Raw genomic sequence first — 12,344 nt, 5'->3', positions numbered from 1 at the left:
TTGGAAAGGCCTTTTCTAAGTCTTGGGATATTATAAAATGAATATGGGGGGAAAAAAACACTTTTACTACTTCTCTCATTAAGTGATATTGAGAAAAGTCCTTAATACCTGACTGCTTCTTCTGTTAAAAGACAAACAGACACAGGCTAGAGTTGTTTTTCAACGTTTCTTTTAAAAATAAATGGGCGCATTAAATGTTGGTCATGTAACTCATGCTAGGCATGTCTAGGGGAGAAGGGCCTGTTTACTACCCTTAAGAAACAGATGACCATCAAATGCATAAAAATGTATGTTCAAGGCTAGTCATAGGCTTATTGTCTAGTCATAGGCTTATTGTCTATAACAGTAAAAAAAAAAAAAAAGAAAAAGAAAAAAGGGGAAACAACCTAAATGTTTATCACAACAATCTGATTAAGTAAACTATGACAAAGCCACATAATTTTAAATAATGTGGAGTCATTTAAAATAACGTAGATCTTTATTTACTCATATGGAAAACTGCTCATGCTAATTTTAAAAAAGCCAGTTATGAAAGTCTATTATATAGTCTCATTTTCATTTAAGTAAAATATGAATGTATATATGAATGTATCTATATATTCAAGTAAACTTATATATGTATACAGAAAACACATACCAAAATATTAATTGTTATATCTCTAGTTATATTTACAAATGACCTTTGTTTCCTTTTAAGACTTTCTTGTTTTTCAGAAACTTTTTGGAATGAGCACATAAGCTTCCACAAACAAAAGAAAAAAAGGCAATTTAAAATATGTTCATTACATCTGACTTCAAATACACACAAATTTATATCCATTCATTCAAGTCATATTTACCAAGTACCTATGGACCAGGACTGTGGATACATAGGTCAACAAGATAGTATCTGCCCTCATGACGCATACAACCTACTGGGAAAGCAGACATGAATAATTATAATTGCTACCTCATTTGCTTCACTCTGTTGCTGTTCCTTCTTTTTTCTTCTTTTCTCTCTTTTTTTCTCATTTGTAGTTGATTTATTTGTTTGAGACTTTCCAGTATTCCGACCTTTGCCTTTTCCAGGCTCAGAATCAGAACCACTGCCACTATCCACTTGCAACAAGGCAAAACGAGAAGCAGTAGTGGGAACAGAACTAAGTACTGCTGAGGCCATTGTAAAGATTTTTCTTTTAAAATACTTCTGTCAAGAATAATTCCTGTGGGAAGGGAGAAAGGAGGCAGATGAATAAACACAGTAAAATTTGTCTCAGATTTTAGAACAAATATATATATATATATACACACACACACACATACACTTCTCCTGACACTGAATTTAGTAACAGTTGGATTCATACACACAGTTCTATTGGCAATAACATACTTTTTAAACTTAAGTAAACAACATAAGACTGTATAATATAAAACAGAAAAATGATATACTGAGATTTCACAATTATTACAAGAATACCACCAATACAATGTATTCATTTTTCCATATACAGTTTCCAAAAATTAATGTTTTTCCTCTTTCTTTTAAATACACTGCTGTATATTTACATATTCATGGAGACTATCCTAATATATACATATTTATGAAGAACATCCTAAATCTGATTAATATATACATATTTATGGAGAACATCCTAAATCAATATGGTTTACAATGGAAGAGTAAGAATATCATTTTTCACCGCACACAGAGACCATTGGTCCAGCTACATACTTATCCCCAACTTCCAAGACAGGAAAAAAGGAGTAGGAAACAAAGAACATTCTTACCGTATACAAATTCTGCCTTAAGTTTGATTCTAGAGAAGTGACAGCAAAATAGAGAACTTAAATTCTCTCAACCAAAGGAAACTTTTCAAAATCACCTTCCACCATTATGTTTTAGTTCACTAGTCTCAGTGCCCCCTACCTCTCTTAGCTTTTTTTTCTTTTACTGTAGTTAATTTACAATGTTGTGTTAGTTTCAAGTGTACAGCAAAGTGATTCAGTTATTTATATACATATATATACATATATATTCTTTTTCAGATTCTTTTCCATCATAGGTTATTACAAGACAGTGACTATAGTTCCCTCTGCTATACAGCAGGTGCTTGTTGTTTACCTATTTTATATATAGTAGTGTGTATATGTTAATCCCAAACTCCTAATTTATCTCCCCCCACTATCCCCCCTTGGTAAGTGTAAGTTTGTTTTCTACGTCTGTGAATCTATTTCTGTTTTGTAAATAAGTTTATTTGTATCATTTTTTTAGATTCCACATATAAGAGATATCATATGATATTTGAGTTTCTCTGATTTACTTCACTTAATATGATCATATGTAGGTCCATCCATGTTGCTGCAAATGGCATTATTTCATTCTTTTTATGGCTGAGTAATATTCCATTGTATGTATATACATCTTCTTTAACCATTCATCTGTCGATGGACATTTAGGTTGCTTCCATGTTTTGGCTATTGCAAATAGTGCTGCTATGAACATTGGGTTGCATGTATCTTTTTGAATTAGAGTTTTCTCCAGATATATGCCTAGGAGTGGGATTGCTGAATCATATGGCAACTCTATTTTTAGTTTTTTCAGGAGCCTCCATACTGTTCTCCATAGCGGCTGCCCCAATTTACATTCCCACCAACAGTGCAGGAGGGTTCCCTTTTCTCCACAGCCTCCCCAGCATTTATCATTTGTACTTTTTAATGAATGGCCATTCTGACTGGTGTGAGGTGATACCTCACTGTAGTTTAGATTTGCATTCCACTAATAGTTAGCAATATTGAGCATCTTTCATGCGCCTGTTGGCCATCTGTATGTCTTCTTTGAAGAAATGTCTATTTAGGTCTTCTGCCTATTTTTTGATTGGGTTTTTTTTTTTTTGATGTTAAGCTTTATGAGCTGTTTGTATATTTTGGAAATTAATCCCTTGTTGGTACCTTTCAGCTTTTTAAGAGCCTGTTAAACTTAAGACAGGATAGCAAAGGTTCTCTAGTAAAACATATATATATATATAAAACTGAATCACTTTGCTGTACACCAGAAACTAACACAACATTGTAAATCAACTATACACCAATTAAAAAAATTTTTTTACAAAAAAGGTCCTCTAGTAATATCTAACCCAAATCCTTTTTTACAGATGAGGCAACTGGTACTTAGACTGGTTAGGTCATTCTGCAAGTTACTGGCAAAGTCAGGACCTGAAACTAGATTTGCTGAACCTTACTCTGCAATTTCTAAGTAAGAAGCCTTGTAACTACTAGAAGACCAAGTACTCTCTCAATTCAAAAGAAACAGATTCTCTTAATAAATTGTGAAACTGAGAAATTTATTTTTATTTTGAAATGTATTGAGTACATAACTGAATAAACTATTAAGTTTTTTTAAAAAAAGGAACACTCCAAGTACCTAGCACTAAGATTGACAAAATGTTAACCCACCCCATGCCTCTCCCCAATAGCAACCCCCCAACTCCCACTCTGTCCAGAGATAATTATTATCCTGATTTGTGTTACTTATTCCTTTGTTTTTCTTTACAGTTTTATCATGTCTGTCTTGAGCCACAGTGCTCATATCTGAACTAGCTACTGTTATTTCCACAATATCCTACTGTTTACACAGGTCCACCCTATTCATTGTGGGAAGGGACTGTGTAAAAGCGTGAATACTAAGAGGTGAGGATCACTGAGGTCCATTTTGAAAGCTAACCACACACTACAGTTTGCATGTTTTCAGGAGGGAACAAAAATGAGAAGCATACGTTCAATCTTCCATCTTAACCTAAGAATCTAGAAAATTATTTGGAAATCTTTCAATTTTTTGTTAAACAATGAAAAAAAATCAAAAGAAGAACTGAGATTTGAAGATGTCATCTAATAGTTATGAAATCAAAGTATTTTTATTACAATACCACGTTAATACCTATTGCTCCTATGCTCAGAAGCATACGGATTAAGATAAAATACCACGACATACAGAGATGACATCACACCATTAAAATTATGACGTATTTTTAGGCTTAAATCTTTCCCACAGACATGAAAATTAAGGCTTTGTAAGTTACTATAAGGAAGAAAATATTACAAAATGAAAAGGAAATTCCAGACTCAAAAATATTATGGAAAACATTAATTCTGCTTCAACTTCAACATGCCATGTTAAAATCCTGTAAGTTTTAGTAGCTTTGACCACTTTAGGTACACTAATCCTACACAGTTGTTCTACAACTACTGTATTTAATTTTAACTGTCGCAACTATAAACTGCATATGATAGCTGTTCACAAATATTCACTGCCCCTCCCTGAAAGAGAATTACGTATCACTCTCATGTTGAATGCAGGCTGGCCATGTGACTACCAGTGAAATATAAGCTTTAAAAAGCTTTAAAAGCCAGAACATGGTTCACCGTGTTCTCTTTACTCTGCTTCTGTTATTGTGGAAGTGTATGCTGAGATGAAGCCTCCTACAGTCAAGTCTGATGGAGTCTAAAACTACAATGAACAAAATCTCCTTACTAACCTGTAATGGATATGTAGCTTGAGCAAGAAAGCAACTTTGCTGCTTTAAGCTGCTGAGGTTTTCAGGTTGTTACTGCAATATAATCTAATCTTATCATCACTGATAGCTTACACAAATACATTTCCTCTCCATTTCAGGACTGATATCAAAACTGTGAATTTCATATTTGGATTGTTCTGCATGAGTGAAATGTTCACAGGTGTTCTAAATATCTCGCCAAAGCTCACAGAAATTTTTTTTCTTTGAAATGAAAAGAAAAAAGTTTTCAGGCATTGAGAATTTGTGGTTGAGCAGTCGGCCACTGAAGAGTCAGAGACCTAAAGATTATACCTAACATAATGCATAAGGAAAACACCAATCTATCTGAAACCCAAGAATCACAGTAGAGACTATGTCTTATACAGTGGACACACACAACAAGCAATAAATGTTTCCTGAATGAATGAAAAGAATAAAAGAAAGACAAAGTGAAAAGAAAGCATTGGAACAAATACTGTTAACTGACAAAAGAATCAGTGATAAACACTCAAAATAATTATTTTCCTGAGGCAGCTACCTATGCTACATCTTAGCAACCCATGTGTTAAAATACTTTCTCTAACTAATGAAAGGGTAAATGGAAAGGGGAAATGCTCACCTCCAATGATCCCTTGTTTGGTAAGGGGTACAGGTGGGAGAATAGGAGAGTGGTAGCCACCTGCACTATACTCTACATAATAGTAAATATTAAAGGCCAAAAATAGCTCTACTCAGCAGCTGAGGGAGTAAGGAGATGGGACAACTGGAAGGGCTCATCATCTGTACTCATGCTGTACTTAAAAAAAAAAAAGTGATAAACAGCCAACACATCAACTACCTCATTAGCCATGAGAGAAATCTGTATACTATGTCAAAAATCTATATACCATACACTAACCAGTACTTCAGAGGTGGAAGAGGGGGGAAATGTAAATTTTAAATGAAAGAAGGGAATAAAAATATAAAAATAATCCCCAATTTGTGTAAATATGTGTATTATTTATTTACACACCAAAAGAAGGAAATGCATGGGACTACTCCTTTTCCTTTCTATAGTCTTCACTATTTCCCCAAATATTCTGTAACGACCATATTCCTTCTATAAGAAAAAACTCTCATCGTGAAAAGGAAAAATGGTCATCTATACCCAAATTCAAAAAAGAAAAACATAATGTAATCAATGCAATATTGATTTTTCTGCCCTGTGTCAAAACTTAAAAAGAGCAACTACAGGTCAGAATTAACAATGACATGCCTCAGGTTCTTTTATGTTAGTGATTGAGAAGATAAATGACACAAAGCAATTGTCAAAGACTGATTATGGTTCATGTTTTTAAGAAAACATTGCCTTCATTAACAAATTTTTCAGAATTTGCAAAAAGATAATCATGTTATACAATCCAGGAATTCATTTGAAACTGCTTTAAAACCTTGAAGAGAAAAAGAGATAAATAAGCAGACCACAAAAACATTAGACTTTTAAAGATACTATTTCAGGGAAAGGCTAGGGTTAGTATTCTTGTGAGGCTAGGGTTAGAGATCTTGTGTCCTAAACTTCTGCATCTCCACCTATGGTCATATCTAAGAGATACTTGGATAAACAGATTCAGAGTGCTTCTCCCTCCTCCTGTTATCTTCCCTTTCTTTCTCCATCACATGGTCTTTAAAATCCAGATACTTGAGTATATATAAATGCTCATTTATAAACATACACTTAAATAACAAGGACATAATTAAGGTACACAAAACAAAAATACAGTGGACATCCACTAAGCTACCTACATTGGTCAGTCTATGAATGCAGTGGCTAGTGCTCTATGTTAAATAGTTAAAAATTACTAAAATACTACACAAATTAGGTTTTTAGTCCAGAAATTTAATGATTATTTCCTATGTTTCTTCCTCTTCCCTTTGAGTCTCCTTTTATTTATTTATTTATTTATTTTTTTGCCACGCCCCGCAGCATATGGGATCTTAGTTCCCTGACCAGGGATCAAACCTGCAGAGTCTTAACCACTGGACCACCAGGGAAATCCTGAGTCTCCTTTTAAAAAATAATTTAAAGGCTAATTTAAGTAGTTGAAGGAAGACAAAAGAAAATTTGAAAGATAATTTGAAAACAAATGTTTCAGGTCAAATGCACAAGAAACAAGTAAGTTTACAAATATAAATATGCAGGCAGCTCATCACATATAAGTGCAACATTCTATAATTTCTTAATGAATCCATTAGTAAAAACTATTAATTCCTCTATACTTAAAATTACAGCAAAATCAAATTATAGTGAAGTCTCCACTTTATATATACTCAATACTAGAAAAGCCAATTACTTATTAAATATTAGAGCATATGTTAGGGCTTTCTATAGCAACTGTCCTTCCTCAGATTTTGTACTCCAGCAAAACAAACTACTTAAAATTTCCTGACCACACATTTAGTTTTACTTGTTCAAATCTTTTTGCTGTGCCTTTTGCCTAAAATGCCCTCCATCTCTTCCACTTACAACTTGTATTTGTTCCTTAAAATCCTGCTCAGATGCTAGGATCTCTATAAAGCTTTCTCTGACCTGCCTGTTTAATCATTCCCTCCTTTGTAATATTTCTGTAGTTTATATTTACTTTTATTACTGAATAGATTTATTTAAAATTATCTGTTTACTGTTGTGCCTAGCCCCTTATAACCCTGATTTCAACATCCTGAAAGGCAAGAGCTTCTTCTTTCCACCCCTAACAAAACCACAGGACCTGGCACACAGAAGATACATTTATTGAATTTGGTTTTTTTAAAAATATTTACATTCCCCAAGTACACAGCTATCTATGCATTCAAAGACATGCTCTAAAATAGAATGGAGCAAAAGAAAATGCAAAGTGCGCTAGAGATAATCCCCAATTCCCAGAATGCAAATGTGAGTTAACAGTGATTATTAGCATATTTGTTTAGGAAACACAACTGGTTTCAAAGTATTGATTAAAAAGAACTAGGATACATGAGGAGCTTAAGTAAACTACTTTTTAAAATGAATAGCCTAAACTGCAAGCAGAAGGATTTATAAACAGCTGATCCTCTTGGGCTCCTCTACTAAGGTTCTGAGGACCAGTGCCACTATGATGTAATCCCTTTAGACTATGATCTCTCTAAGGTCAAGAAAGATGGTAGGAGTAGCCATACCTCAGTCCAGGGAACCACAATTAGGGCACTTCAAAACTGGTATATGTATAAGCTCCTCAATCAAGACCAAATATATCCCTTTTATAAAATGGAATGACAGTCATCTTCCATTAACACTATCGACCAGTAAGCCTAATGAAAAAAGAAGTGAATACCATGTAGATACCAACTAGTGTGGGCTCACTGAAATATAGCTTAGATTAAAAAAAAAACAAAAACCATAAAATGAAATGGCATTGAGTATGAGTGACTTAATACCTGGTGAAATTTTTTTATCGTATTATTTTACGTTCTGTTCCTCAAATAACACAACTACACAATATCTTTCACTTTGGCTTCTTATAAAATAAGGTTCACAACCAGTAAGTGCCAAGAGCATACCAAAACTTTGCTCGCAACAAACTTAGTGCAAACAAACCATATAAACTTAATGGGTATATCCTAAATTCCATTTTCTTTTCTTCATAGTTAAATACTGCCTCCCCTCTCCAATCCGCATCACCTAATTTCTGTGGGTTGAAAAACCTAGGCAAAAAGTACAAGCAGGTACCGGTTGAGGACCTAAGGGATTCGCCCGTGAATAAAGCACATGTATTTTCAATTGCCCCAGTGATCTCTTGGTCAACTTCTGGGTTCTTCACTCTTAAAGAGTGAAGCCACCTGACTGATTATCTTATAGATAAGTTTGTTGTAACCATTTATGACAATATCTTCCATTAATTAGGATTTGACTGATGAGAACTTAAGTGTTATGAACCTGTTGAGAAAAAAAAAATCTACGTTTCCACAGATTAAAGATTTAAAAAATTTTTAATTGCCACAAAGTTCAATATTCTTATGGCTGCAAGTCAAATTTATTAAACTGATGATTCAGGTTACAATCACAAGCACGTTTACTACGTAAAGAAATAGTACTAAACAGTGCAGAGAAAATGTCACTGGCTTTTCAGTAGAGGAAAGACGATCTTTCATTAGTGCTTCTAATGAAAGCCATAGCACCTACTCAATTGTAGTATCTAGCTAAGGTAAGAATGAAAAATCTAAAACAAGGCGGAGAGAAAAGACAATTTAATAAGTCATTTTTTATCATTGTTCAATACCTACCAAGCACCCTAAGTGCTAGAGATGACAAAAATTCTGGAAGACTGCTTGTTCCAAACAATAACTACAAAAAAACAAACAAAATTCAAAACCTTTCTCCCTTTTACTTTTCAATAGTTAGCGGAGAGGAGGAGGAGCACTTTACTCAAAAAGTAATTCACTATACCTCATTCACGAATGAAAGCCAAATTTCACCCACAGGCTGTTAACCGAGGCTCCAAAATTTATTCGCGCAAAGTACATAGAGAAGGAAACAGAGCTGGGCGAGACCTAACTCGGGCAGAGAAGCGGCTTCAAAACCTGAAAGGGAGAAAACAACGAGTCAGTTCGAAGCTCCAGAAATTTCCGAGCGCCTGGCTCCCCGGGCGGGAGCGCGATGCCCGCGGCGGGGAGGGGGCGGCGGCACCTGTCACTCGACGGCCCCGCGACCGCGGTGGCCCCCGGCCCCGGCCCCCGCGGGGTCTCGGGAACCGCAGGCACCGCCCGGGCGCCTGGGCCTGAGGTCGGCGCGGGTCTCTCTCCGCCGCCCCCGAGACCAGCGCCGAGCGTCGGGGCCGCGGCCCTTCCCAAGGAGCGGCCCTCCCGCGCACTCTGCCCAGCGGCTCCGGACAGCGGGCCCCATCGCCTCAGGCCGAGTCCCCAACTGCCGAGACGGGGGCGCATGGAGCGGCGCGGCCGAGCCGCCACCACCGCCTCAGGGGCCCCGGAGCGGACCCCCGCGAGGCGGCCCGCCCTCCGCGTACTCACCGGGCCTCCCCGGCCGCCGGCACGGTCCTCCTCTCCCTCCTCCCCCCGCCGCCGCCGCTCCGCGGCTCCTGGGGCGGCCGCACTGGGCGTTGGGACTGCGCTGGGTCAAGTGTCGGGGGGCAGGGGCGTGTTCGCGCCGGGCGGGGGTCGCACGGCGGCCCCGCAAGCGGGCACGGAGCACTAACGGGCCCCGGGGCGCCGGGCCGGGCGGACCGCTGTAGGGAGCGCGGCTGCGGGCTGCGGTGAGGGGCGGGGAAAACACGGCCGCGAGCCGAGGGCGGGAGGGAAGTCCCGGCGGAGGGGGCGGCGTGAGAGCCGCGGGGCGGAGCGGGGGAGGGGCCTGGCGCGCCTGCCGCCGCGCGCGGGGGTTTGTTTATTTTCCAGGTTGGTTGCGGCGCTGTCGCGTGGGTAGGGGTTCGCGGGTGACGTGAGCGCCCGGAGTTGGGGGAAAGGACCAGACCCACCTGCTGGAGAAGGGGAGCTACGGGGGCCGGGCAGGGTCCAAACGTCTCACGTAGGCGGCGGCGCCGCGGTCTTCGGGGTTACCGGGAAGAGAAGGGCTTTCCCGGAGTAGGTGGAAGGACCGAGGCCTCCCGAGAGAATAGTAGGACTCCAGGCTATTCCCCTGCAGTTGGGCGGCTTCACCTGCATCGCGGAGAGCAGTTAGCCCTGCAGTGGAAAAGGGCCAGTGGAACGTGGGGGCCCGAATTCCCAGCCCCTCCGGGCTCGACCTCCAGTTCGTGAAGTAGGGTTGGTCCTGCAAACAAGATTTGAATAGAAAGACTGCATCAGTTCTCTGTAAGGAAAATAATGAACATTGCCCAGTTCTCTGTAGAGTTACAGCACTTTCACGTTACCTCCCTTGGTGCTCCATCAGGTACTAGGATTCTCATTTTACAAGCCAAGTTAAGTGACTTACCCAAAGCCTCACATCTAATAAACGGCACAGCCGGAACACACCTGTACTGACTTCAAATTCTGTGCTGCTTACCGTTGCGTCACGTTATCTTCCTGAATCACTTTGTTTCAGCTAATAGTAGACGCCCCCATAGGTAAGACGCTGCAGGGTTACAGAGGGGAGTTAAAGCTGTTATCCTTGCCTTCAAAATAAGAAATAAAACAAGGATAAAACAGTTAAAAGACAAACCATGACAGATGCCATGTGAAAAATACAGAGTACTGCAGAGTATCAGGGAACTGCTCAGACCTGTCTGGGGAATCAGGAAAGAAAGGCAGTAAGGAGGAGAAGGCATTTGGGATTGACCTTGAAGGAGACGAGGATGGCTTTACAGCAAGAAGAGACAGCATGAGAACATATATGAAGGTGAATCAATGGAAGTTGTGTTCAGGAAAAGAAAATGGTAAGGCTCTAGGGCATGTTGAGAAGTGGCAGACACAGAGGAGAACGGGGCCTGGGATGCCAAGTGGAAGAATTTGTATTCAAATCATTACTTAGTTTTTGTGGTTTAAAAGTTTGGGGGTTTAAAAACCTTGCTTTTCTTTGATCTCTCTGTGAATGGATACAGAAATCAGAGGTGGCAAAATGGTCAGATAGACTTGCGATAGGCCAGGTAAAAGGTAATGATAAATCTGAACTAAAGGTAAGGCAGGAGGAATCTAAAAGAGCTTGGCTAAAAGATGATGTGGAAGCAGAATCTACAGAATTTGGCATTTGATTAATTGGTTTTCCAGTAAGAGGGGATTGCTTGAGAACATACATGAAGGAGGAAGAGAAAAATAAAAGGTAATGGAGGTTTTGAGTTTGGAGATAATTATAGAAGATAGAAAAAAGACAATTAGAGATAGGAATAGGAACTGCTTCTTGAGATATCAATTTAGACTTGGACATTTTAAGGGTTTGAAAGATTGTTGAGACAGCCAGATAGAGGTGGACACTGAGAAGTTAGATGTAAAGGTTTTGAAGTAAAGGTAAGAGGGTTGAACTAGAAGATAGATTGGGAAGTTATCAGCCTAGCAGTGATATCACTGTGAGAGAAAAGAAGAAAACAAAGGGCAGAATCTTGGAGAACATCTTCTTTAGAACCTTGCTACTCAAAGCATGGTCAATGGCCCAGCCGCACTGGCCCAGCATCACCAGGCGGTTTGTTGGAAAGGTGGAATCTCAGCCCTCCCCACCCCAGACCTGCTGAATCAGGTCTTCAGTTTAACAAGAACCCCAAGTGATTTGTATCACATTAAAGTTTAAGAAGCTCAGACCTAGATGAGAAAAGCCAACAAATAAAGAAGGGATCTAATCTAGATAGAGAAGCCAGCAAAGAAAGAGAGGAGGAAGTGGGAGGAGAACCAGAGAAATGCAGAATCACTAAAGCAAGATACACTGGAGTTTCACAAAGACAGGGGCAGGAAGGAGGGTTGATCACAATATCCAAAACCACAGAGGTCGAAAAGTGCAAGGAAAGAAGGTATGTTTGAACTTTGTGATTAGGTGGTGTGGTCATTATGACCATGTTGTTCTAACTGAAAGCTTGGAAACTGCCCCTTTGTGATTGGGGACAGCCTAGAAATATAATCCCTCCAGTCCCCACATATATGGGACATATCAAAGTAGGCTTGTGGATTTGATAGTGGGACAAAATAGAAGTTCCTTTCTAGTTGCTTCTATTTTCTCTGTGAAATTAGAAACAAGATCATTTTGGGAGACTGCTAATTGTCCATCACAATGTATTCTTTCTTTCTTCCTGACCACAGAGACTATTTTTCTCAGCCTTTCTTTCAGTTGGGTATGGTCAAAGGTGAAGTTATTGCTACTGGAATGTGAGCAGAGATGATGTCGGC

The 12,344-nt window shown here is 39.1% G+C and overlaps 1 protein-coding gene across 1 annotated transcript in view; it reads right to left on the bottom strand.

The window, feature by feature from the left end:
• GKAP1 (G kinase anchoring protein 1) overlaps positions 1-9,861 on the bottom strand; it is a 79,849-nt gene extending 69,988 nt beyond the window's left edge. The window contains exons 1-3 of the mRNA XM_059926322.1: positions 9,549-9,861; positions 8,968-9,101; positions 950-1,202 (exon numbers count right to left, since the gene is read on the bottom strand). Of these exons, the coding sequence (XP_059782305.1) occupies positions 950-1,159 (210 nt within the window). The 5' untranslated portion in view covers positions 1,160-1,202; positions 8,968-9,101; positions 9,549-9,861. The remainder of the gene's footprint in view (positions 1-949; positions 1,203-8,967; positions 9,102-9,548) is intronic.
• Positions 9,862-12,344: the final 2,483 nt, after the last annotated feature.

Source organism: Balaenoptera ricei, chromosome 6, assembly GCF_028023285.1.
Source record: "Balaenoptera ricei isolate mBalRic1 chromosome 6, mBalRic1.hap2, whole genome shotgun sequence".
NCBI classification, from domain to species: domain Eukaryota; kingdom Metazoa; phylum Chordata; class Mammalia; order Artiodactyla; family Balaenopteridae; genus Balaenoptera; species Balaenoptera ricei.
The sequence above is the reverse complement of the archived record's forward strand: the minus strand, read 5'-3'. Positions and strand labels throughout refer to the sequence as shown.